Source organism: Hyphopichia burtonii (genome assembly GCF_001661395.1).
Source record: "Hyphopichia burtonii NRRL Y-1933 unplaced genomic scaffold HYPBUscaffold_3, whole genome shotgun sequence".
Taxonomy (NCBI): Eukaryota; Fungi; Ascomycota; class Pichiomycetes; order Serinales; family Debaryomycetaceae; genus Hyphopichia; species Hyphopichia burtonii.
In genome coordinates, this window is record NW_017963730.1 from 1,769,688 (window position 1) to 1,792,161 (window position 22,474).

Genomic DNA, 22,474 nt, shown 5'->3' on the forward strand with positions numbered 1-22,474 from the left:
TTTATGACAAAATGACTGGAAAAAATAATTGGCTTAAGGTACCAATTGGTTTATAAGGATTGAATATGGGAAATGCGATCAGAAACGTAGGTGAAGAGTATCAGACAAAGAAATGAAAGAAAAAAAAAAAATTAAATCAAAAAAACAAAAAAAAAAAAGAATTGATCAAAAACAAAAAAGAAGATAGAATAAAAAGGGGAAAAGACAAAAATAAGCCTGGTAAAGTAGATTGAAAAAAAAAGAAGTGTCTTCAATACCAGTCAAGACAGTAACCAAAAGTTTGGAAGAGCGGTAAATCAAAACCCCAAAGAGAATTGACAAGTAACAAAAAGTAGAAAGAGAAAAAAAAAAGGTAAGACAGACTCTTACAAAATTAGTTTTCGAAAAGCAGCACAAAAAAATTCACACCCGCTTAACTAAACCAAAAGCACACAATGGATAGTCTTGTCTGCTCTTTGTTCGTTTTGATTGTTCCCAATAAATATGTGAGAGCTGAAAAAAAACCAAAATACCAAAAGAACAAAAAGCAAAAAAAAAATAAAAACGAGAAGCACCGAGAGGTACGGCCCAAAAAGTCCAATCAAATCCGAGCCAACAAAGTGTACCAAACACCGTAGACCCGCTACTCAAAGGGATTCAATTTAATACGAAGTCCAATGGTCTATAACCCGAGCAAGCAGCAAAGTACACAAGGGCAGCTTACGTCCAATAAATTGCAAAAACCAAGCAGGTGATAAAAGTATCTAATTGTAGTCAGCGGCTAAATTGTCTTTTAGCGCACTGCAACTGGAATAAACTTGCAAGATCTAGCAGCACCTAAAGACAAAGCTAAAATAAAAGGTAACACGTACTAACAGTGACAACCCACAGTATCCAACACCAATAACCAATGGAACTGGTAGCTTTTTTGGCAAAAAGAAGAAGATTCTAAAGCAAAGAAGAAAGTGATTGATCGAATCGCAAAAAAAAAGCTAACAGAAGCTTAACCAAACAAAGAAAAAAATAAAAAAGTCCAATTCTCAGATTTTGACAGAAAACCAAATTAAATTCACACGTTAATTTTCTTCGGTTAAAAAAAAAAAGACACTCTCAGCAGAACGAAAACGGATTTACGAACGTTTGAATGGCTAAAATGATTTAAAACAGTTATCAAACCCCAGCAGGGGGCTTTATATACTACGTCGATATGCCAGTGATTGGCCGAGACCGAGACCGCATGTGCCGGTGATAAGAAGACACCAGAAAGACCCAGAAGTAGATCATCAGACTATTGCCATACGGGAGAGATTAGGTAACATGATTATTTCGATGAAACGTGATACTACAAGTAAAATTATTAAATAGATATATTAGTAGCATGATGAAAAACAATTACTTATGACCTAAAGTTGCAATGCTCAAACCATTCATTTGCACCAAAAGATCATCAATTTTCCCATCTAGTAAACCATTGGCGTATTCGTCTCTTGAACTTTGCTCTAAAAATTGTTGGACTTGTGCTAATCTTGAATAACCTTCGGTACAAAATTTCATTTGAATTTTAACTAAAGCCTCAAATGATGGATCATAATATGGTACTCTTAATTTAATTAATTCTGGTAATTCGGCTTTTAATTGTTCATTTAAATCTTCAAAAATGTCTTTGGCAACCGCTAATTCTTTTTCGGCCCTAGGTAATTTACCGGCATCTTTTGCTGGTTTATCAATTAACTTACGTACTTTAGCTTTACACAGATCATAATCGATTTTTTTATGACTTCTCTTTTTGATAGCATCATCAATTTCGTTAAAATATCCACTAAATTTAGTAACGGGATCTAATATGGTTTCTCTGAATGGTCCGTCTATTTGTTTAACCGTCTCTTCATCAAAGTCCCGGACTGCTTGTAAATAGTATCCCCCGACGTCCGAATATACACTGGCTCCTTGTTTGGCCTCTTCATACAAATTGGATACAATCTCCGCAATGGTAACTTGGGATGCAGTAACTGCTCTCACGGAATCCAAATATCCCTTGGTGGCAGTTTGGATACTAAGTCCGTTGGTCTTTAATGTTTTATATCTTCTTTCTTCAACATCAAAATCTTTATCAATAGTCTTATCAACTTCCTTAACGGCTACCGAGGCTCCGGCCCTACTGACTGCTTTTTTAAACCCTTCCCAGGACATTTTAAAGACGTAGCTATTACCAGATTGTCAATTGGTGTTCTTTGTAATGAACTCTATGGATTGAAATACCAAATGGTCAATGTGAAATTATCTCTATATTTTTTTTTTTAGGTGACCCTTTCTTTTATTTTTTTTTTTAGTTTTTGGTGGTCGAATTGTAGTCGTGTGTCAGTGCTCAGAAACCTCCACCGTATTTATTCGATTAAACAATATCAAATCCTCTCATTGAACAGCTCATTGATTATACATCTTATACGGCTGATTAGTCCTACTGTTTTACAATGTCCAATATCGAGAAGGACAATACCATTGATGCCAATTCAGCCCCAAGCATAAAAGTCACCAAGGATAATGGTGAAACCAAAGAACAGCTCTCCAATGAAGAGCACTCCAATGGTGATAAGGCTCCTGAAGGAGCACAAGTTATTGCAACCGAAGAAGTACAAGTAAATGCCTCCGGGGAAGTACAAGGAAACGGAGACACTTCAGATGATAAAGATCCGGATCAATCAGATAAAATCAACCAAATTCTCGATTTGAAATTTAAAATTAACTTGCTAATTAATAACATCAGAGATACCTCCAAGTTATGTGATAAATACAATAATGAAAACTCATACTTGAAGGAGTATATCGGAACGTTGATGAATAGCAATGATATCAAAAAATAGTCTGTGAAGTCGATTCGGACTATTTTTGTCTTTTTGATTTTGTGGATATCTCCACAAATTTTACTACTTTGATCAAATTTATCTTCATCCACTTTGAACCTTCCTCAATACACCAGCATGACTGACGAAAACAATTACATAGTCCCTGGCAATTTTGTTGGTCAGTTGCCGACTTTGAATACCATTCCATTAAAAGTGCAAAAATCCTACCACCATATCACCCCTTTGAAGCAATTGGATCCTCACAACCATTCAAATGTTCCTTCCTTTTTGAAATATGATCAATTTTTGATTGCAGATTCAATCAAGAAACCTTTAAGTGACGCGCCAAATGATGATTCGAGACTCACTGATTCTCCTATAAATAAAGAGTTGAGTTTTGCTAAGAATCATCTTAATGAAATAAGTGAAAATCAAGACGCTTTTGGTAGCTATGAAAGTGAAGACGATAACGAGGTATTCTATGAAAGTTCTCCTGTTCTACCTAATGATCAGCTTCATCCCGTTTCTTCAGATAGCGAGTATTACCCAACTTTATTATCAGAGACACTAAAACCTACCGTCAAAGTTTATATTGACCCTCACATGACTAAGCCTTTACCTCAATCAATTGACTTGAAATTTGATATTCATGATTCAGAGTTGCTTCTTGACCCCTTGGTTGCATACGCTCCTTTCAGTGACCTCAATGAAGAAAGTGATGAAATGAAATTATTAAATGTTTTACAATTGGAAATAGAAAACTTTGAGGAAGAACCTAAAGCTTTTAGTTGGTTGGATTGCATTAATTTAAGTTATTATAACTTACGCTGTATGATTTTCGGAATGTCAGATGATGAATATTTCGAAAAATATCCATGGGCAAAGTTCTTCCACGAGGAAGAATCAGAAGAAGGAGAAGAGGAGGAGAAAGAAGAGGGAGATGAATACTACAATGATAGTGAACAAGATTAAAATAGATTAACTATATAGAGAGTTCCAATCATTTGGGAATGCAGTTAGATTAATACCTTTATCTTTGATTTCTAAGTCGTTCATAACATCTCGTGTAATTTCATGATTTTTAACTATTTTTTGACTTTGTCTCAATAAAGATGTCGAGCAATACATTGAACACCCAGTCCATGAGCCTAATGTGATTTTGCCCTTGGCTGGTATATCAAGTGCCCTTAGTTCTTCTAAAAATCTTGTCTTAAACCCAGGAATCTTACTAAGACCACCACTGAATACTGTGTTTTTAATCAATTGTAATCTTATATCCAATGGAACCCTATTGATACATTCTTTAATAATAGAAGGTAAATGCCCTTCGCCTGCTTGTAAGTCATGTCCCTTGCTGAAAAAAACAGCCTCAATAACTTCATGTCTTATCCTACTGGGTATATGGATACCGGGGATTATTTCAAACTTTCTCTCATCCAAGTTATCGTCATCTATATCTTTAACGTAAACGGCATTTCCAATAAACAGTTCGACTATATCGAACAAGTTTTCTTTCGAAAGTAGCTCTTTATTAAGAGTCCCATCGTTTAACTCAATCAATTTTTCAATGATCTTGTAATGTAAAGTGTTCCCATTAAATTTTTGAAATGATTCATGATTGAATTCATGTAATATTCTCAAATCATAAATATAATTTATTGTGCACTTCTTCCAGCTTATATCAATGTTCAAACCATCTCGTATGTTGGCTCCGACCATTGTCATTATGGATTCAGGTAGGAAAATTATCGACTTCACTTTCAACTCGAATAATAAAAATTTCGATAATATATAATTTATTAAAACCGCTTGGGAATTATCAATTAATATCAATTTGATCTTTTTAGGCTGCACTAGTAGTTTTTCATTAATAAGAAGTTTAAGGTTTTGAAATAAATGATTGTTATCTTGACGTAGTTCTGTTTGAAAATCTATCCATCTCGCTTCTTGTAGATCATTTTGATATATTTGGCATAACTTTCCAAAAACTGGATGATCCTTCAAGCTCAGTAAAAGCTTGTATGATAAGTCTTCTGTTAACGACTTGTTACTCACATCTAGATACGGTGGAGTATTAATTAGTGTAGACTCATCATTAGAGCAATTTGAACTGGACTTCACTATTGATGGCTTCGCTATAGGTAGAGTCATGGCAGGTTGTGAATCACCCACGAAACCTGATCTGGTAAACCTTGAACCAAGATCAAATATCAATGGATAGTATTCAATTGACATATTAAGCTTATCAGTAATAATAACTAATCATTCATAGTATTTTCATTTTCAATACATCGAGTATGAAAAAAAAAAAATAGCTTACGCGTAGATTAAATGATCTTAAAAATAAATATATAATGCACATTATTTCTCGATATAAACGTAGGTATATACACACAAATCGATAAACTAAAGTAGATCGAAATCTTCATCATCCATATCCATGAAGTCATCATTATCATTACCGTTCTCGCCATTTTGGTGTTCATTAATCTTGACCTCGCCTTCAATGGCTTGAGGTCCATTGTATTGATGGTTCTTTTGATAATCTTCAAGTTGCTCAAGATTCCAAACTGATACCCCTTCTTGATCCTTTGGATTGCTTGGTTGAGCCAAACTTCTCAAAAATTTTCTGGCTGTTGCTAGGGCCATATCCGTAGATAAGTTAGTATCGGAATCATTTAATGCCTGTGCAATCCATTTGGGTAATTGATTTTTCTTCTTAGAAAACCGACGATCGGCCAAAACCATAATACCATAATCATCTTTACCTCTTAAGACTCGACCTAAACATTGAGCGGCGTGTCGCATGGCATCGAAAGACAAGAAATCATTTTCTCTAATTTGAAAGTGATCTCTCATGAATTCTAAACGTGCTTTCAAGATTCTTGACTCCGTATATTGGAATGGAATACCAATCATAAGTACTGTTCTTCCGTAATGATGATCAAAATCAATCCCTTCAGAGACTTTACCACGAGCGACAGATAGTAATACCGCACCCCTACCATTCGAGCAAGCTTTTCTATAAGTTTCTAAGGCTAAGGAGGTTTCTTGAGCATCCGGAGTTTCAACTAGAATAAGCTTGTACTTCCAAACTTCATCTAACACACCCATACTCTGCCACATTGAGATAATGGACTCCATATAAAGATATGATGGGAAGAATACCACCATACCATCTGGAGTCGCCTTAGAAAACTCAACCAAAAGAGAACCGTAATTTCTAACAACTGAAGGATCATTACGAATTTCAAACCTTGAGGATATAGAAACTTGATCTGATCCTTTTGTAACAATCATGGGTAAAAATGATCGTCTTGCTAATGTCATGGAATAAGATTCTTGAATAACAGTTTCAAAATCCAACATTTTTGGGTACATGTCCAAAGGTGAGATCGTACCAGAAGTGATAATAACAGATGAGAATCTGTCAAAAACTGGCTTGATTGCAATGGATGCATCTAAACAAGTAAAGTATAAAATTGGATTTGGAACGGTAGAACCTTCAGCCTCGAATGGTTCTAAAATCAATTGAAATCCTGTATCATAAGTTGAAACCAATGTGGCAAACGTGGCAATATCCTTCAAAGCATTGAAATCTTCAATTTCAGTTAGCTCCAAAGTTCTCACTAATAAAGACAACCTTTCTGAGCAGAATCTTAAGGGCTTGCGGTCAATAAATGTTAACTCTTTCAAATGTTTCAAAAAACTACTTGGTGTTTCACTAATGACATGTAGCACTTTCATTCTTGTCTTTAAATATTCAATAAATCGCCTTAGGAAAGAAATGAAATGTTCAGCCTTACGAATATTACCTGGAATAGCTTCATCCAACAAATCTTTTGGTAATGTTGGGTTAGCCATAAATAACTCTTCTTCTCTTGCTATTTCAGCTTGTCTCAAACCTTCTACCAATTTTTCGTATTCATCTTGTAACTTTGCACTATCCTGTGACTTCATTTGATCCACTGCATCGCTTAATTTGTTAGCACCTCTTGTGGCTTTTTTCAAAGTATCATCAGTTAAGTCTAGTGATAAAGATTCAATACAAACGTTATCAATATTGTGAGCTTCATCAAAAATAACAATGCTGTCCTTTGACAACTCTTTAGAAACACGATCAGCAATTTTAGGATCTAATAAATAATGATATGAATAAATAATAATATTACAAAATGGAATCATTCTTCTTACCGTGAAATATGGACAGGTACCTTCATACTTACAATATTTCATTAATGCATCAAAGGAGTAGACACCAGCAGGTATTAGATTATGTTGTTCGTAGTCATAAAGCTTTTCATGATATGAACATAATTGGTTAGTTTCTGGATTGTTTGATTGAGTATCTTGGTCTATTGCCCCATCCTCTATTTTTTTCTTCAACTGACCGTTTGTAACTCTTCTACATTTTTCATCAACAACATTACCCTTTCTTTCCTTTGAGATTGTTGGATGTAAGCACAAGTTTTTTCTACTGGTCAATCCCAACCCTCTGAAATCTTCAACAAAGCCGAGCTCATTTGCTCTAAACTCCATCAATTTATGCAATTCAATTAAAGCTTTTTCAATTTCTGACATAGTACGAGAACAGTAAACAATTTTTCTATGTTCTGGATAATGCATTTGGTATGCAACAGTTAATGATAACAAGGAAATGGTCTTACCAGTACCTGAAGGCATTTCTAGTATACAATTCCCACCTACATCTAGGGTCTTTTTGATATCACACATATATGCATATTGTTCAGGATATATCCTAGGATATGGGAATAGCACCGGCAAATCATCAATGTAAAACTTCATATTTGCAAGATCAGAATAAATAAGTCACTGTTTCGCTTATAAGCTCGACAGTACGTAATGCAAGAGTAAAATTATTACGACAAGCCAAATAAAGGATGCCGTTGTGCAATGTATGGGGAGAAAGGTCGAAGAAGTAGTCCAGCAGCCAAAGATAATTATCTTTAGAGCTTATATAAAACTTGATGGTTTTTCTTGAAAAAGGCTCTAATAAATGGAATACTTTTGCTTTTTCTGCCTGACTTTTTGTCAGCTTCAAATAAACACCCATACACCCACACTTAATAAGTTCTAACTACAGGTAATTGAAAGTAGATGAATCATAGTATTTACACATATCTGAACTATTTAAGCAGGTTGAAGGAATTGATTCTATTTCTGAAATTTGTCTTTTATTAAGCTTTCTAATTTAGGAAATATTATATCAGAAGTATTACCACTGACAGTATGAAGAACACCTTTTTTGGAGTAGAAATCTTTCAAAGGTCCCAAAAGTTTGTTGTACAGATCTAATCTTCTTTGGAAGACTGCTGCTGTGTCATCGTCTCTTTTACTCAATGGTTCACCTGTAACATCATCTTTGAAAGGGGCTTTAGGAGGATTATAATCTAAACTATAGACTCTACCACTGGGTATATGAACCCATCTTGCTTCAATTCTATCCAAGATAACTTTTTGATCAACATCTAACTCAACCACCAAATTAATATTATTTTGCGTTTCCGATAACCAATTATCCAACTCCACGGCTTGATTTGCAGTTCGAGGGAAACCATCTAATAACCAGCTGGTTTCTGAGTTTAACCAATTGTGCTGCTTGAAGTGGCTCGAGATCAACCCAACCATAACATCATCAGGAACTAATTTACCTTCTTTTATATACTTTGAGGCAGTTTTGCTTATTTTAGTACCTTGACTGATTTGGGATCGTAAGACGTCTCCCGAGGACAAAGAATGAATATGGGGGAACAGCTTTAATAATTTTGAAGTTTGAGTGCCTTTGCCCGATCCAGGAGCCCCGAGTAATAATAATCTCAATGGCCGTAACATTGACATATCGATAGTTTAGATGTTGAAAGTTAATGGGAAAGTTTATCAAGTGAAAATTCAATGATTTTGAAAAGTTGTGAAGTCCGACCGACTAATTTTCCTCGCTCTCCATTTTCCCGGTGAAAAATTAAACTTTTTGTTAGACCTTTAAATGAATAAACCACTACAGTATCTTAAGTCCATAAAGTACAAATAAAAGAAGGTACAGATAAAAGAAGGTACAGATAAAAGAAGGTACAGATAAAAGAAATAAAATATTTATAAATGATATATAACTATTAATACATTAATGGAATTGACTTATTTTTTTTATTATGCATTGAAAACCTTTTCAAAGTTAATCATCATCTTCATCACTATCAATGATTCTTCTTCTTTTCCTTTGAGTAGCACCTTCATCATCAGAGGGGGAAGAAGACTTCTTTTTATATTTGGCTTCACCGTCATCTTTTAATTTTTTCAATCTTTCGGCACCTTTATCAAATTCATCTTCTTCATCATCAAAATCTTCACCATCTTCTTCTTCTTCAACTTCATCATCATCATTTGCTACAAAATCATCTTCATCATCGTAATCTTCATTTGCATAAGTTCTTTCAAATCTTTCATAAGCTGATTCATAATTGTTTCTTCCACCAGGAGCAGGACTGGAAGATTTACCCAATTTTTCTTCTTGCAATCTTCTTCTTTGTTCAATTTGTCTTTTCAATTTCATAGTTTTTCTTTCGTTTTCATCAGCCAACCTTTGTTTCAATTCTGGATCTTTTTCAGTTATAGTATTTAAAATAGTATCCTTCTTTTGGGTGTATTTTAAAGCTTCAGTTAATTTACGGTGGGTTGAAGTGAAAGTTGAGGATGGTAATAAATTAGCAGATTTATTTAATATGGAATCATTTTGTAAGATTTCGTAAGTATCATGGGTTTTAACTAAAAAGTTATCAAATAAAGGTAAAGTTTTAAAATCAAATAATTCATTACCAACTTTTAATGAAATTGAACCATCATCCCATTCAACAAAATGTGCATTTGATTGTTTAATAATTTCATCATCCCCACTATTGGAATATCTCCATCTTATACTATTTTCATTTAATAGTTTTTCAGCAACTAAATCATTTTTCATTTGTTTTTCACTCATTGTACTTTTATTTCTATTAATTGCATTTTGATGAACTTGTTCTTTAAATTCATTTGGATCAAATGGATGGGCTTCAATATTGAGAAAAACAGGAACTTTAATAATATAAGTGTCCTCCTCGGCCTTGCTAGTGACAGCATGACGTGGTAAAGATATATCAATCGTCTTTAATTCAGTTTCTTCATCTTCATCTTGAGAATTTTCAGACTCGTCTTCATTCGATTGTCTATTATCTTGTTGGTCATTTTGCTCCTCATCATCACCGAACAAGTCATCCACCTCTTCCTCTAAATCTTCCTTATTTTCATTATCACTTTTAATTCTTTCGTCATCTGACATTGTGGTTTATTGGGGAAGTCAAAGCTGGTGTTTTTCACTTATTCTATTTTTTTTTTTTTTATCGACTTTTGTTGACACTCGCACACGTATAGCCCGTGCACCAACAAATTTCTACTTCACAAAAGAATTTACGAGTTTAACTTCAAAAAATTTCTATAATTAAAGTAATATGACAATATAAAACAGAAGGAAATGTAGTAAAAATAGAATGAGATTAAACGAAAAGTTAAATCAAAAGCTTATATAAACACAATATTAGAGAAAAGAAAAGAATACAAAGAGATGTATATGTAGCAAAGAAGAAGAGTAATAATAATAAATAAATACAAAAAAAAAACGTTGGTAAAATAAATAAATAGAATCACTTCATTTTAGGTACTGAAGAAGATGATGGAGTGGATACAATTATGGCCACATTTGAATTAGGAGGGTTACTTAATGAATCACTTTCGGCATCATTTTTCTCTTCTTGATTGATTAATTTATTTAAAATACCAGGGTTATCGTGATTGAAATTAAAATTATCTTCATGGTCATGGTCATGACCAAAATTGAACTCTGATCCCGAATCAATATCTGTTTGAGGGTAGTGATTATTGTTGTTGTTATTATTATGATCAATATTGAGGCTATGGAAGTTAACATCATCTAAATCTGAATTAGTAGTATCATCAACATTTGAATCTTCATTATCGGTAACATCGGTGATGTCAAATTCATTATCTGAAGTATCAACCAATTTTTTAGAAGGGGAAGATTGATAACCAATTAAATCATCATTATTATTAGTAGAAGATAATGATTTACTATGTTTACGTTTGAAAACCGGTTGAGGAGGCTTCAAATCATTTGATTGATCATCGTTTTCAGTATTGGGAGAAGATGATTTTGATTTTTTATCATTTATATTTGAATTATCACTATTATTATTATTGGCAATATCATCATCAGAGTTTTGATTTGGTAATAATTTATAAGCATATTGAATTAAAAATTCAACTACTGATTGAGATAAAGCGTATTCAACAGGATCCATATCATGGTTTGGATGGGATAAAATAGAAGGTTGAAAAATTGCTGCTAAATTTCTAGAACTCATTAAATTTTCAGATGAATGATTTTGAACCATTGCTAATAAATCAAGAATATAAAATAATAATTGCTTAGATAGCATTGGTAATTCATCAACCATTGATTTGTATTCATTAATTGCTTCATGAACGTTACGAGTCAATTTTTTATAATTTTTTGATTTTTTCTTTTTAATTTCATGTTTTGCATCATCATTATTATTTAAATCATCTTGTTCAATATCAGCTTCATTATCCGATTTTAAATTTGATAAATCTGAATTTGAATGATTAATTTTTAAATTATTAACTGAGGAATTTGTACTATTAAGACGACCAATATTTGCTTCGGTTAAAGGTTCAGAATCTAATAAATTTGAATTTGAATTATTAATTGGAGTATTTGATTTGACTGAAGAAGGTAATTTTGGTTCAGTTTCACTTGAATCAGTTGGTTGTTTTTGTGATTTTAAAGGTTTATTTGGATATTCGGCTTTATATTTCATATAATTAATAATTCTTGGACGTTTTCTTAAAGGATCTCTAAATTCTTCATAAAGTTCTAAAGGAATTAAAGGTTCTGGTAAAGCATTTAAATATCTTCTTAAAATGGAAGCAGCATCATGAACAGTATAACCATCCCAATTTAATTTTTTACCGAAATCTGGAGGAGTATTAAAAATTAATTGTAAATCTTTTAAACGTTTTGACAGACCACCAACTCTAAATATACCTTCGATATTTAAACCATTTTTTTTCAAATAAACACCACATTTAGCAACTACAATTGGAATTTTACCATATTGTAAAACTTGATCATTTGAAGAGTCTTCATTAGTAAGAATTGATATTTTAGCAGCAGCTTGATTGATTGCATCTTCTAAACTTACTCCGAAATATTTACTATTTTCATCAACTAAAGGATTATGTTGTAAGAAAGAATCTCGATGTTGTCTTATACTGGAAGATTTTTCTGATTGATTTAAGGAATTTGAACGAACACGATTAACATTATTGGTTGATCTTGATTTATGATGAAGTAAAGGTCGTAAAAATTCTTGATGAGGTGAGTTTGAGCTGAATATATTTGACTGTTGTTGTTGTTGCTGCTGTTGTTGTTGTTGTTGTTGTTGTTGCTGTTGTTGATGTTCATTTTGATGTTGCTGAGGGAACGGTATTGGTTGTAGTTGATTATTTGAATTAGATGAAAGTAATGATTTGGAAGGAGATTTTGAATCAGAGATTAATAGGTCATTATCAGAAGTAATCTCATTAACACTTTCATTTGACATTAAACTTCCACGTTTTAGATTCTTCATCCAGCCAAATATTGAATTTCGATTATTTGGAGACAGGGAATGACTCATGATTCAAAACTGGTATGATTTCCTTTTCGGTATCCCGTTCTTTCGCTTTCTTCAATAATATAAGATCTAATATATAAGGAATATAAATAGACAAGGCTTAATAAGTATCTAATGGGAAGGGTGATGATACTCAAATAAAATGCAGGGGCAATCCTTCGCTTTCTTTCCTTCTCTATGATGATATTTGAATGACGTTGTTTCCACTAAGCTTGTTGATGAAAGTAAGCGAATGTAACTGGGCTAATTGATTATTTGCTTGTTGGTTGTTAATTGTAGTTGTCAATCGGCGGTTGTGACTGTAACTGGTAAAATTTGTGTTTGGGTGTTTTTCTGTTGTTGATGAAGACCGGGGGGTGGGCTCCAAAAAGGGTCGTGCGCGGGGGTCGGGTCTTTTTTTTTTGCTCTTATGGAGTTGTTTACAAAAATAGAACAGGGTCAAGACTATCGATTTTATAAGTACATCAATTGATGAGGATATCCAGCCGTCAAATATTACTGATGGTCGATTGGCGATAGTGACTTGGAGATGACTGACGGTGTTGGGTCCATTTATACTTCTAGAACATGCAATTTCATGTTGACTCGTAAATTGCGGTACTAAACAAACTAAAGTATATTAAGCAAACTATCTAAATTTAAATAAGAGTATCAACGTTTAAGTATCAGCTAAGCATTAAACAACTGACTTAGATGATTTATTAATTTAATTGAACGTAATTACCCGGGAAAACCCCAGTTTGACCATTGTACTTACCGGTCCACCAACCATTGGCGTCACTGGTGCGATCAATGATTTCAATTACTGAGCCCGCAGTAAACGTTAAATCACCTTGGGCTTGGGCAGTGTAGTCGTATAATGCAGTACACGTTTGGCTAGCACCGTAGGATGGGATTGCCGGTGCACTCAAAGGAGAAGAGTACCCAGTTACTGGGCTAGTTACCGTTGAGGCAGAAGCAGACTGGGTACCGTATTGAGGAGGTTGATAAGTGGCCTTTTGATCTGGTTGGTAAGTGGCCTTTTGATCTGGTTGGTATCCAGAGTATTGGCCAGAAGTGTAAGCTGGTAATTGCTCACCAGTGCCAGTGGTGCTGGCACTGTTGGTGGTACCGGTATTATGGTTAGCCATTAATTGTTGTCTTCTTTTAGTAGCTTCCAATTTATTTTTAGCGTGGCCAACTTTGAAGTGAGTAACCCCAATTGCATCGGTTTGTTCTTCGACGTTACCCTTTTTAAAATGATAAGCTTCCACGATATCACTTTGTAAATCAAAATAAGGAATTTTTAATTCTTCCATTCTTTGATATAAGGTATAGAAAATGTTTAATTGCATATAATAGAAACTCACAAATAATGGCTTGATAAAATCACTTTGCATTTGAAATAATATTGGTAATTCATTTTTCAATAATTCATTATAATAATCATATTCTTGTTGTGCAACTTGTACTTCTGCTTCTGCACTATACATTTTTTCTTCATCTTTAGGGGTTCTTTCCTTTTTCTCTTCATATTTTTTAAATGTTCTATTACGTCTATCTAAATCAACTTGTTTATGATCTCTTTTAGTAGCCATTTTACGAATCGATTGAATCACTTTTAATAATTCTTGTGCTGGCTGCACAATTCTTTTTTCAATCAATTCTAAATCCGGTTTCAATGTTTCCTTTAATTCATTGACTACTTCTCTATATTGTTCTGAGGCTTGAATCCCCTCCGGATTATCTTCGGGAATTGTAGAACTTGGATCACTTAATCGACCACTAATTGGCTTATAAATCTCTTCAATGGCTTTACTGAAATCAATTTGATAATCCAACATCCCATTCACTGACTTAAAATAACGCTGGGATTCACTACTCAACTTCTTGGTTTCACTCTCCATCTCTTTAAATCTCCTTTCTGCATCTTGATAAACGGCATCACTAGTGACTTCTCCCATATTCATCTTTTGACGAAAATTCTGGGGGGCCCTCACTATTGACTTCTTAAACCCTTTGAATGACATCTTGACTTATTTGATTAATTGACTTCCTATCTTCTTTTCTCCGTGCAATTATGGATACGTTTTGATAATTTACGATTTTACGGTTTTTCGCTCATAGTTTTTTTTTTTTTTTTTTTTTTGTTCTTCCACCGGTGCTAATTTCATGACCCTAAAATTCCGTACTCAGGGTTTTCCTCTACATACAATATTGTAACTATATGCCCACCACACAATTGACTATGCTAGCTTTCTCGTACTAGGAGCCATTTTCGAATACCGTCTTATCTACTATGGTCTTTCGAATTCTGGTCGTGTGAATACCCCGAATTGAAGCAAACAGAAAGACCCATTCCCCCTTCCCCCTTTTTACTGGTGTATGGGTGTATACATCCATATATATATGAGTAAATGGTTGCAACCACAAACTAATACGTTAGATCTGACAATGCCGGTAAACTATAACAACGATCTTAACCCCAGGGCTAAGTTGAGCAAGGCTTCCCTGAGAAGCAGAGCGACCTTCAGGCGCAGAGCCGTGCAACAGGCGACGGGTGTTTTGGGTGCAATTTTCAAGTATCTTCTCCTTCCTTGGTTATTTTCACAAGTAGGCATTGTTTGGTGCTACCGGATAATGCTATTTATTGGTCTTTCGTTGCTTAGGCTTGTCAAGAGAGTGGTTAAATCTCCTCGCATGTTAGCCAAAATATTCCATTTGTATAGCTCACCCCCAGTATCACCTTCTGATGATCATGTCGAGTACCAAATCTTGTTACAGCATAAGAAGAATCAAAGATTGACTTTGATGCAAAGGCTCCATTTGTTTTACTATAAATGTATGGCAAGAGTGAAGCTCTTCACGCATTTTGCCGACGAATGGCATGATTTTAATGAGTTGAATAGAGAAAATTTACAAAAATTAGGTTATTTATCATTAAATGCAGAATACATCTTTGATCGGTATCTTCTACATAGCCCAGTGTGTGTTATCAATAAGCTTCCAGGTTTAACTACAGAGGCAAAACCTAGTTATACATTCGGGGGAATTCAATTGACCAAAAAAGATGGGTTTCAGGATTATTTAAGATTGAAGCAAGAATTGGCCTACCGTCTGAACCCAAATGAATTACTCAATTTGGGGAAGTCAGAATCACCACCTCAGCTATTCTCACCAGTGGTACAAGAAGCTCCTCGAATCAACTCGAATTTTGTGGAATTGCATGTTCAAAACGGTAATAGAACACATAAACTTAGATTGAAGGTTACTCCCAAGCCTTCAAAGTTTATCCGGTCAATTGGGGTTAATGAAACCAATTATATTACCTTAGTATCGAATGAAATTAGGTCAATATTACCTCAGCCTAACTATGACGACGGCAGTTTAGCACCCATAGTACTCAGGTTGGCATGGCATTGTTGTGCAACTTATGATGTACAAACCAAAACTGGTGGTTCAAATGGCGCAACCATGAGATTTATACCAGAAATTACCGACGAAGGTAACACTGGATTGGAAATTGCAAGAAATGCTCTCGAACCAATTAAACAAAATTACCCCCGTATTAGTTATTCGGATTTATGGACTTTGGCTGGCAAAATTGCCCTTGAATCAATGGGGTGTCCTACCATACCTTGGAAGTGTGGTAGAGTCGATTGTCTAACCAGTGATAAAGTACCTCCAAATGGTCGATTACCATTTGGTGATAAAGCAGCTTCCCATATTAGATCAACTTTTGGAAGAATGGGATTCAACGATCAGGAAATGGTGCTTCTCTTAGGGGCTCATGGCTTGGGTCGCTGCCATAAAAAATTTAGTGGGTGGGACGGTAAATGGACCCAAGATCCGATAAAATTCGATAATCAGTTTTATAAAGTCCTTTTAGAAGAAGATTGGCAGCTTGGAGTTGTTCCTGAAACTGGTAGGTCCCAATACTATAATGGGGATAAATCTCTAATGATGCTAAACACCGATTTGGAGTTAATTAGAGATGAACAATTTGCAAAGTGGGTTAGAGTATACGCTTATAACCAATCACTATTCTTTAAGGATTTCTGTATTGTCTTCGGCAAACTATTGGAATTGGGTATTGAAAGAGATTCCGGGGAAAATGTCCTTTTGCCAACATAACTTTATGTATAGGTAAATCTATAAGAATCTATATAATATGTCTTAGATCTAGCACACCTGGTATACTTCAGTATACTCTTATAAGCTCCAATTACCCTAATAAGCTCCAATACCGCTAATAAGGTCCAAAGACCCTAATATACTCCATAAACTATAGTCCAGTCTAGCAGTTGGTAATTTGCAGTAATGGAGAAGTCGGTACCGGAGACCGCACTTTTCTTTTTGGTAGTAAAAATTTTCTTTATGACGCCATTTTCAAACTGCGGAAGTATATAACCATTATCAAATCCATCATTTTCTTCCCTAGAACTACACCAGAGAAATAACACTAGAAGAACAAATGAGTGATACATTGCGTATGGAAGACTTTGATGTGTTTCCTACATCGGGGTTTTTACCAAATAAGTTCCCGTTAGTTAGGTTACCTCAGGATTATTATAAGCCATGGGAAGAATTGGTGAATAACCTACCATCCTTAATATTGACTAAAAGAATAAGAAGATTGGTTGATCAGATGCCAGAATTAGAGACCGGGTTGCTTGAAGATGATGCTCAGTATAGAAGAGCCTACCAGGTATTAACATTTTTAGCTCATGCTTATATATGGGGAGTTAGTGAACCCACTGACAAATTACCTAAGCAAATAGCAAACCCGCTATTGAAAGTTTCAGAATATCTTAGATTACCTCCTTTGGCCACTTACTCTGGATTATGTCTTTGGAATTTCAAAGAAATCTTACCTTCGGAGACTTGTGACAATGAGGGTAAATTTGATCTTGATAATTTGACTACAATAAATACTTTCACTGGTTCTATTGATGAAAGTTGGTTTTACTTGGTGAGTGTTTATTTTGAATATAAAGGATCGTTTGCCATCAAACTTGGTATGGAAGTTTTAAAAAACATTGAGCAAGATAATATTGAACTTTTAGTATCCAATTTACAAAAATTAGCTGAATGTATTGATAATTTAGGTTCAGTCTTGATGAAAATGGAAGAAATGTGTGACCCCCACGTTTTTTATTTTAGAATCAGACCTTATCTTGCTGGTTGGAAAGGTATGGCTGATGTTGGTTTGGATAAAAATGGTATATATTATGGTGATGAATCAACTCCAAGAAGTTATGCTGGTGGTTCCAATGCACAATCTTCTTTAATTCAATTTTTAGATATCTTATTAAATGTTAAACATTTTTCAACCGGTGAAAGACCTGCTCCTCATGAACAGCAGAATTTGAATAAACCTACTGAAAATAGTTTTATGAATGAAATGAAACTTTATATGCCTGGTAAACATCAAGACTTTCTCGCCAAATTGGAAAAAATTTCCAATGTTCGTGATTACGTTTTAAAAAATCAAGTTGAAAACCCTGACTTGATTTTAAGTTATGATGCTTGTTTAGCAATGTTGAAAGCTTTTAGAGATAAACATATTCAAATCGTTACTCGTTATGTTGTTCTTCAAGCTAAAAAGTCAAGTAAATTGGGTTCGTCTTCTACATTAAGATCTGGTTTGGCTAAATCTAAAAAGAAAGGGGTCGAAGAAAAAGGTACTGGTGGTACTTCTTTATTACCTTTCTTAAAACAATGTAGAGATGAAACTGGTGATCCTGCTGCTGGTAACTGGGGTAAAAGAATCCTTAGTGATGGGGTCATGAGATTGAAGTACTCTAGACCAAACGCCGTCAATGAAGATTAACCACTCAATTAAGTTTATGAGTAATGATTTCTTGAATTCAATTCTTTCTTTCTTCCTTTAGTTACTACCATTTTATTGCATAGATCTGACTTTTTTTTTAAGCTTTTTTTTTTCCTTTTTGATTTTTCCCTGTTCATAGATTTTTATACTATAATGACTTCAATGGTAAATATAAGCTGTACCTCAATCATCATAAGATTGCAAATTGTTAAGAGAAAAAATCAATCATCTTTTCAATCAAATTTTTCAGTGAGAAAAAAAAATTGAACTCATCCAATATCACTTATCTCAGACATTCGTCACTTCTAGTAAAGTTTATGTTTCAAAGGTTGACTAGTCCTTTAAGCAAGACCATTCCGTTATTGAGAAGAACTTATAAGATGTCCTCCGAACAAGCTACACACGCTGCTGCTGCTGCTGCCTCAACCCCGGTTGAAAAAGCTGCCCCAGCTCAATCCAAGAAACAAAGTAAGAAATCCAAGAAACAAGATCAACAATTCTTGTTAAAGACTCCAAAAGGTACCAAGGATTGGGCTGATAAGGATATGATCATCAGAGAAGCTGTCTTTGGTTCATTGAGCTCACTTTTCAAAAGACACGGTGGGGTTACTATTGATACTCCAGTTTTTGAATTAAGAGAAATTTTGACTGGTAAATATGGTGAAGATTCTAAATTAATTTATAATTTAGAAGATCAAGGTGGTGAATTAACTTCTTTAAGGTACGATTTGACTGTTCCTTTTGCCAGATTTGTCGCATGTAATTCGATCAGTAACATTAAAAGATTCCATATTGCTAAGGTTTATAGAAGAGATCAACCAGCAATGACTAAAGGTAGAATGAGAGAATTTTACCAATGTGATTTCGACATAGCTGGTAATTACGATACTATGGTTCCAGATTCAGAAATTTTAAAAATCACCACTGAAGGTTTAACTGGTTTGGGTATTAATGATTTCAAAATTAAATTAAATCATAGAAAGATTTTGGATGGTATTTTCCAAGCATGTGGTGTTAAAGATGATGATGTTAGAAAAATTTCTTCCGCTGTTGATAAATTAGATAAATCTCCTTGGGAAGCTGTTAAAAAGGAAATGGTTGTTGAAAAAAATCAACCGGAAGAAGTTGCCGATAAAATTGGTGAGTTTGTTAAAGTCAACGGTACTATTCGTGATGTCTTAACATTCTTAACTAATGCTGAAATCTTGAAATCAAACGATTCAGCCCAAAAAGGTATTGAAGAAATGTCAATTTTAGCTGACTACGTTGAAGCATTTGGTATTGAAAAACATCTTTCTTTTGATTTATCATTAGCAAGAGGTTTAGATTATTATACTGGTTTAATCTATGAAGCCGTTACTGCTGCTTCTGCTCCACCAACTAATGCTAATGAATTAAAAGAAAAAGCTAAAAAAGAAACCAAGGAAGTTGAAGACGCCTCTGAATACGTTGGTGTTGGTTCAATCGCTGCCGGTGGTCGTTATGATAACTTAGTTGGTATGTTCTCCAATGGTAAATCAATTCCATGTGTTGGTATTTCATTTGGTGTCGAAAGAATTTTCTCTATTATTAAAGCAAGAGCTGCAAAACAATTAGAAAAATTAAGTTCGTCGCAAACTCAAGTTTTCGTCATGGCCTTTGGTGGTGGTGAAGGTTGGAACGGTTTCTTAAAAGAAAGAATGGAAGTCACTAATAAATTATGGTCTGCAGGGATTAACTCTGAATTTTTATACAAAGCCAAACCAAATATTCGTAAACAGTTTGATGCTGCTGATAAATCTGGCTCTCAAGTTGCGGTTATTTTAGGTAAAGAAGAATATCCTCAAGGTCAAGTTAGGGTTAAAGTTTTAGGTCAAGGTGATGATAGTGATGAAGGTGATCTTGTTAAGGTTGAAGACCTTGTTAAATCTGTCGAAGGTAAGTTATCTCTGTTGAATAGAGATGGTTTAGATGAAATCACTCGTTTGTTACAAAACTTATAATCAACTTTAAATAATTTGTAAATACCGTTTCTATAGAATATACTTTTATACATTGACATTCAAATAATCTCATACGTGTGGTATACTTAACATAATCTACAAAAATTTATATAACATACAATTCTTTTTTATATTTTTCTTTAAATTTCAATTTTGATTTTGATCCAAATTATCAATTTTATGACCATGCTTTTCCTTTCCGGTTCTTTTCACTCTATTCCATAAAGTATTTATATCATTAAATATAAACCACCAAATGACTCCACACCAAGAATTAACTTGAGGTAAAGGATCATAAAATTCGGCAGCAATTTTTCTCAACTCAGGTAATTTAGTCCAAGCAATATAAGGAAAGTCATGGTGTTCATTATGATATCCAACATTCCAAGTGACTAAATTCAAAGATCCGTAATAGGAATAAGTTTCAGGTGGTAATAAATCCGGAGAAATGTTACCATCTTTATCGTTACTCTGTCTTGGCTTATTGTTCTCATTCAAAACATAATGTTCGGCTATAAAGTGACCAGCACATGGATGTAAAGAACCTGCTAAGAACGATGACATAACGAAATAGAAGAAAGAATACCAACCAAAGTTTTTAACTAAAATGATATCTATAAAGACTTGGAAGATGATGTTAAGTAAATGTATATAGGTGAATCTAATTTGAGTAATAAACATTGGTCTCAAGGCATAAAAGAAGATTTGGCAACAAGCAAAGAATACTTTACCCAATAAGTTTGATAATATTATACCTTCAAATTTTGTTGGTAAATCAGTGTCTAAGTTTTCATCTCCCATAAATTTATGATGCAATTGATGATAAGGTTGAAATGAGGCAGAGTAAGGAATTCCGATTGGAATGTTAGTAAAGATTGCAAATAACTTGTTATGAATTGGTTTTTTAAAGAGTAAGTTATGGGAAAGTTCATGAATTGCCAAAAAAATGGCTTGATTTGCAGTTGCACCAATAACGTAGGCTAAAGCTATGAATTTAAAAGTAAAAGGATGAACGTTTCTCAAGTAATATGCTACTGCCACTTGTAATGCAACAACCCCCATAACATACCATTTGGTTTTAGTTTCATATCCTGTTAACTTTCTAACTTCTGGATATTTTGCTAAGATTAATTTTCTCCTCTTAACGTGAGGTTCGAGATCTTTCGTCCAGTAAAACTCATTTAAGACTTCAATGGGAGCATCTGCAGGTGGGGTATTGAACGTATAAGTTTCATTCAGCTTCCTATGGGTGATATCGCCTGACATCTTTTATTCAATGTTCAATTTTATTATAGGAAAAGTCGAAAAAATTTGGCTCTCTATTCTTGATGAACCTTGGATTTAGCGAATGTGTGTCTAATTATCTCTCTCTCTCTGGGAACAACGAGTCTTCTTTCAGTTTTACCATATACTTTATGAAACTGTAGACGATTTAATAAAAATGGAATCTTGAATTTATTCTATTCTGGATCGAAATACTGAAAAACTGAGAAGAAACGTTTTTTTTTTATTATTTTTTATTTTGTTAGTTCCAATACGCACTAAAATCTTCAAATTGGTTGTTTTGTCATATCGAACCATCGATTTTTGAAAAATTTCACATCTGTCCTTTAAATAATTTTGCAATCTACACGTCAACGAATGTATGGTTGGTAACCACGAATGGGTTGATTAGTAGGGAATAAAGTTAGGTGATTAGGTTATAGCACCAGAAACTGCCATGAAATCATAAGATCAGGTGGTTTTGAAGTAGTAAACGCGTAGTTCTATAAGCATCTCGTCGTATAGAATATGAAGCAATTACGGCTGGTGAGCTTAGTCATCTGTGACACGAAGTGTTCCTATTGGCTATTGCATATTTCGTACTCGCTTATCATGGCAAGGATTGATTTACTACAATACTGTTAAATGAGGATATCATGAAATTAGAACCTATATAAAGAATTATGCCCCAAAGCCTCCTGGGGTAGGAGAGGAGGTTGGTTGGGTCAAATTATATCCTGTTAACTGGCTTTGCTGGCTTTGCTGGATTTGTGGACCTTGGAAATGAGCTACCTGGGGAGCAGCTTGGCCTTGGGGGGCAGTATATTGTAG

The 22,474-nt window shown here is 34.1% G+C and overlaps 14 protein-coding genes across 14 annotated transcripts; 6 read left to right on the top strand and 8 right to left on the bottom strand.

The window, feature by feature from the left end:
- Positions 1 to 255: 255 nt before the first annotated feature.
- Positions 256 to 1,050, top strand: HYPBUDRAFT_152837 (uncharacterized protein). The gene has a single exon (XM_020221223.1). The coding sequence runs from the start codon at positions 435 to 437 to the stop codon at positions 615 to 617; it is 183 nt and encodes a 60-aa protein (XP_020077327.1). The 5' UTR covers positions 256 to 434; the 3' UTR covers positions 618 to 1,050.
- Positions 1,051 to 1,371: 321 nt separating this feature from the next.
- RVS161 (amphiphysin-like protein) lies at positions 1,372 to 2,169 on the bottom strand (the record flags this gene model as incomplete). The annotated part of the gene is made up of 1 exon (XM_020222251.1): positions 1,372 to 2,169. One exon carries the CDS (start codon positions 2,167 to 2,169, stop codon positions 1,372 to 1,374), a length of 798 nt encoding a protein of 265 aa, XP_020077328.1.
- Positions 2,170 to 2,450: 281 nt separating this feature from the next.
- On the top strand, positions 2,451 to 2,840 carry HYPBUDRAFT_166671 (uncharacterized protein; the record flags this gene model as incomplete). The annotated part of the gene is made up of 1 exon (XM_020222744.1): positions 2,451 to 2,840. The coding sequence occupies one exon, from the start codon at positions 2,451 to 2,453 to the stop codon at positions 2,838 to 2,840; it is 390 nt and encodes a 129-aa protein (XP_020077329.1).
- A 117-nt stretch (positions 2,841 to 2,957) lies between these two features.
- HYPBUDRAFT_11375 (uncharacterized protein) lies at positions 2,958 to 3,794 on the top strand (the record flags this gene model as incomplete). The annotated part of the gene is made up of 1 exon (XM_020218995.1): positions 2,958 to 3,794. One exon carries the CDS (start codon positions 2,958 to 2,960, stop codon positions 3,792 to 3,794), a length of 837 nt encoding a protein of 278 aa, XP_020077330.1.
- Positions 3,795 to 3,800: 6 nt separating this feature from the next.
- Positions 3,801 to 5,057, bottom strand: HYPBUDRAFT_108778 (uncharacterized protein; the record flags this gene model as incomplete). The annotated part of the gene is made up of 1 exon (XM_020218658.1): positions 3,801 to 5,057. One exon carries the CDS (start codon positions 5,055 to 5,057, stop codon positions 3,801 to 3,803), a length of 1,257 nt encoding a protein of 418 aa, XP_020077331.1.
- Positions 5,058 to 5,178: 121 nt separating this feature from the next.
- Positions 5,179 to 7,757, bottom strand: RAD3 (TFIIH/NER complex ATP-dependent 5'-3' DNA helicase subunit). The gene has a single exon (XM_020221224.1). It carries the CDS (start codon positions 7,626 to 7,628, stop codon positions 5,229 to 5,231), a length of 2,400 nt encoding a protein of 799 aa, XP_020077332.1. The 5' UTR covers positions 7,629 to 7,757; the 3' UTR covers positions 5,179 to 5,228.
- Positions 7,758 to 7,997: 240 nt separating this feature from the next.
- HYPBUDRAFT_106584 (adenylate kinase) lies at positions 7,998 to 8,681 on the bottom strand (the record flags this gene model as incomplete). Its single annotated transcript, XM_020218497.1, has 1 exon — positions 7,998 to 8,681. The coding sequence occupies one exon, from the start codon at positions 8,679 to 8,681 to the stop codon at positions 7,998 to 8,000; it is 684 nt and encodes a 227-aa protein (XP_020077333.1).
- Positions 8,682 to 9,018: 337 nt separating this feature from the next.
- HYPBUDRAFT_89572 (uncharacterized protein) lies at positions 9,019 to 10,098 on the bottom strand (the record flags this gene model as incomplete). Its single annotated transcript, XM_020223848.1, has 1 exon — positions 9,019 to 10,098. A coding segment is annotated over one exon (1,080 nt), but the record flags the coding sequence as incomplete, so codon positions are not given.
- Positions 10,099 to 10,513: 415 nt separating this feature from the next.
- Positions 10,514 to 12,589, bottom strand: SAC7 (Sac7p; the record flags this gene model as incomplete). The annotated part of the gene is made up of 1 exon (XM_020220129.1): positions 10,514 to 12,589. One exon carries the CDS (start codon positions 12,587 to 12,589, stop codon positions 10,514 to 10,516), a length of 2,076 nt encoding a protein of 691 aa, XP_020077335.1.
- Positions 12,590 to 13,287: 698 nt separating this feature from the next.
- RVS167 (amphiphysin) lies at positions 13,288 to 14,595 on the bottom strand (the record flags this gene model as incomplete). The annotated part of the gene is made up of 1 exon (XM_020218639.1): positions 13,288 to 14,595. One exon carries the CDS (start codon positions 14,593 to 14,595, stop codon positions 13,288 to 13,290), a length of 1,308 nt encoding a protein of 435 aa, XP_020077336.1.
- A 1,315-nt stretch (positions 14,596 to 15,910) lies between these two features.
- Positions 15,911 to 16,699, top strand: HYPBUDRAFT_108640 (uncharacterized protein; the record flags this gene model as incomplete). The annotated part of the gene is made up of 1 exon (XM_020218641.1): positions 15,911 to 16,699. A coding segment is annotated over one exon (789 nt), but the record flags the coding sequence as incomplete, so codon positions are not given.
- Positions 16,700 to 17,039: 340 nt separating this feature from the next.
- On the top strand, positions 17,040 to 18,559 carry HYPBUDRAFT_123804 (dioxygenase; the record flags this gene model as incomplete). Its single annotated transcript, XM_020219312.1, has 1 exon — positions 17,040 to 18,559. The coding sequence occupies one exon, from the start codon at positions 17,040 to 17,042 to the stop codon at positions 18,396 to 18,398; it is 1,359 nt and encodes a 452-aa protein (XP_020077338.1). The 3' UTR covers positions 18,399 to 18,559.
- A 219-nt stretch (positions 18,560 to 18,778) lies between these two features.
- On the top strand, positions 18,779 to 20,380 carry HTS1 (histidine--tRNA ligase; the record flags this gene model as incomplete). Its single annotated transcript, XM_020218542.1, has 1 exon — positions 18,779 to 20,380. The coding sequence occupies one exon, from the start codon at positions 18,779 to 18,781 to the stop codon at positions 20,378 to 20,380; it is 1,602 nt and encodes a 533-aa protein (XP_020077339.1).
- A 147-nt stretch (positions 20,381 to 20,527) lies between these two features.
- On the bottom strand, positions 20,528 to 21,904 carry DES1 (Des1p; the record flags this gene model as incomplete). Its single annotated transcript, XM_020219687.1, has 1 exon — positions 20,528 to 21,904. The coding sequence occupies exon 1, from the start codon at positions 21,644 to 21,646 to the stop codon at positions 20,528 to 20,530; it is 1,119 nt and encodes a 372-aa protein (XP_020077340.1). The 5' UTR covers positions 21,647 to 21,904.
- Positions 21,905 to 22,474: the final 570 nt, after the last annotated feature.

Excerpts from the sequence above, each read along its gene's own strand:
- RAD3 (XM_020221224.1), bottom strand. The coding sequence starts at position 7,628 with ATGAAGTTTTACATTGATGATTTGCCGGTGCTATTCCCATATCCTAGG.
- HYPBUDRAFT_152837 (XM_020221223.1), top strand. The coding sequence starts at position 435 with ATGGATAGTCTTGTCTGCTCTTTGTTCGTTTTGATTGTTCCCAATAAA.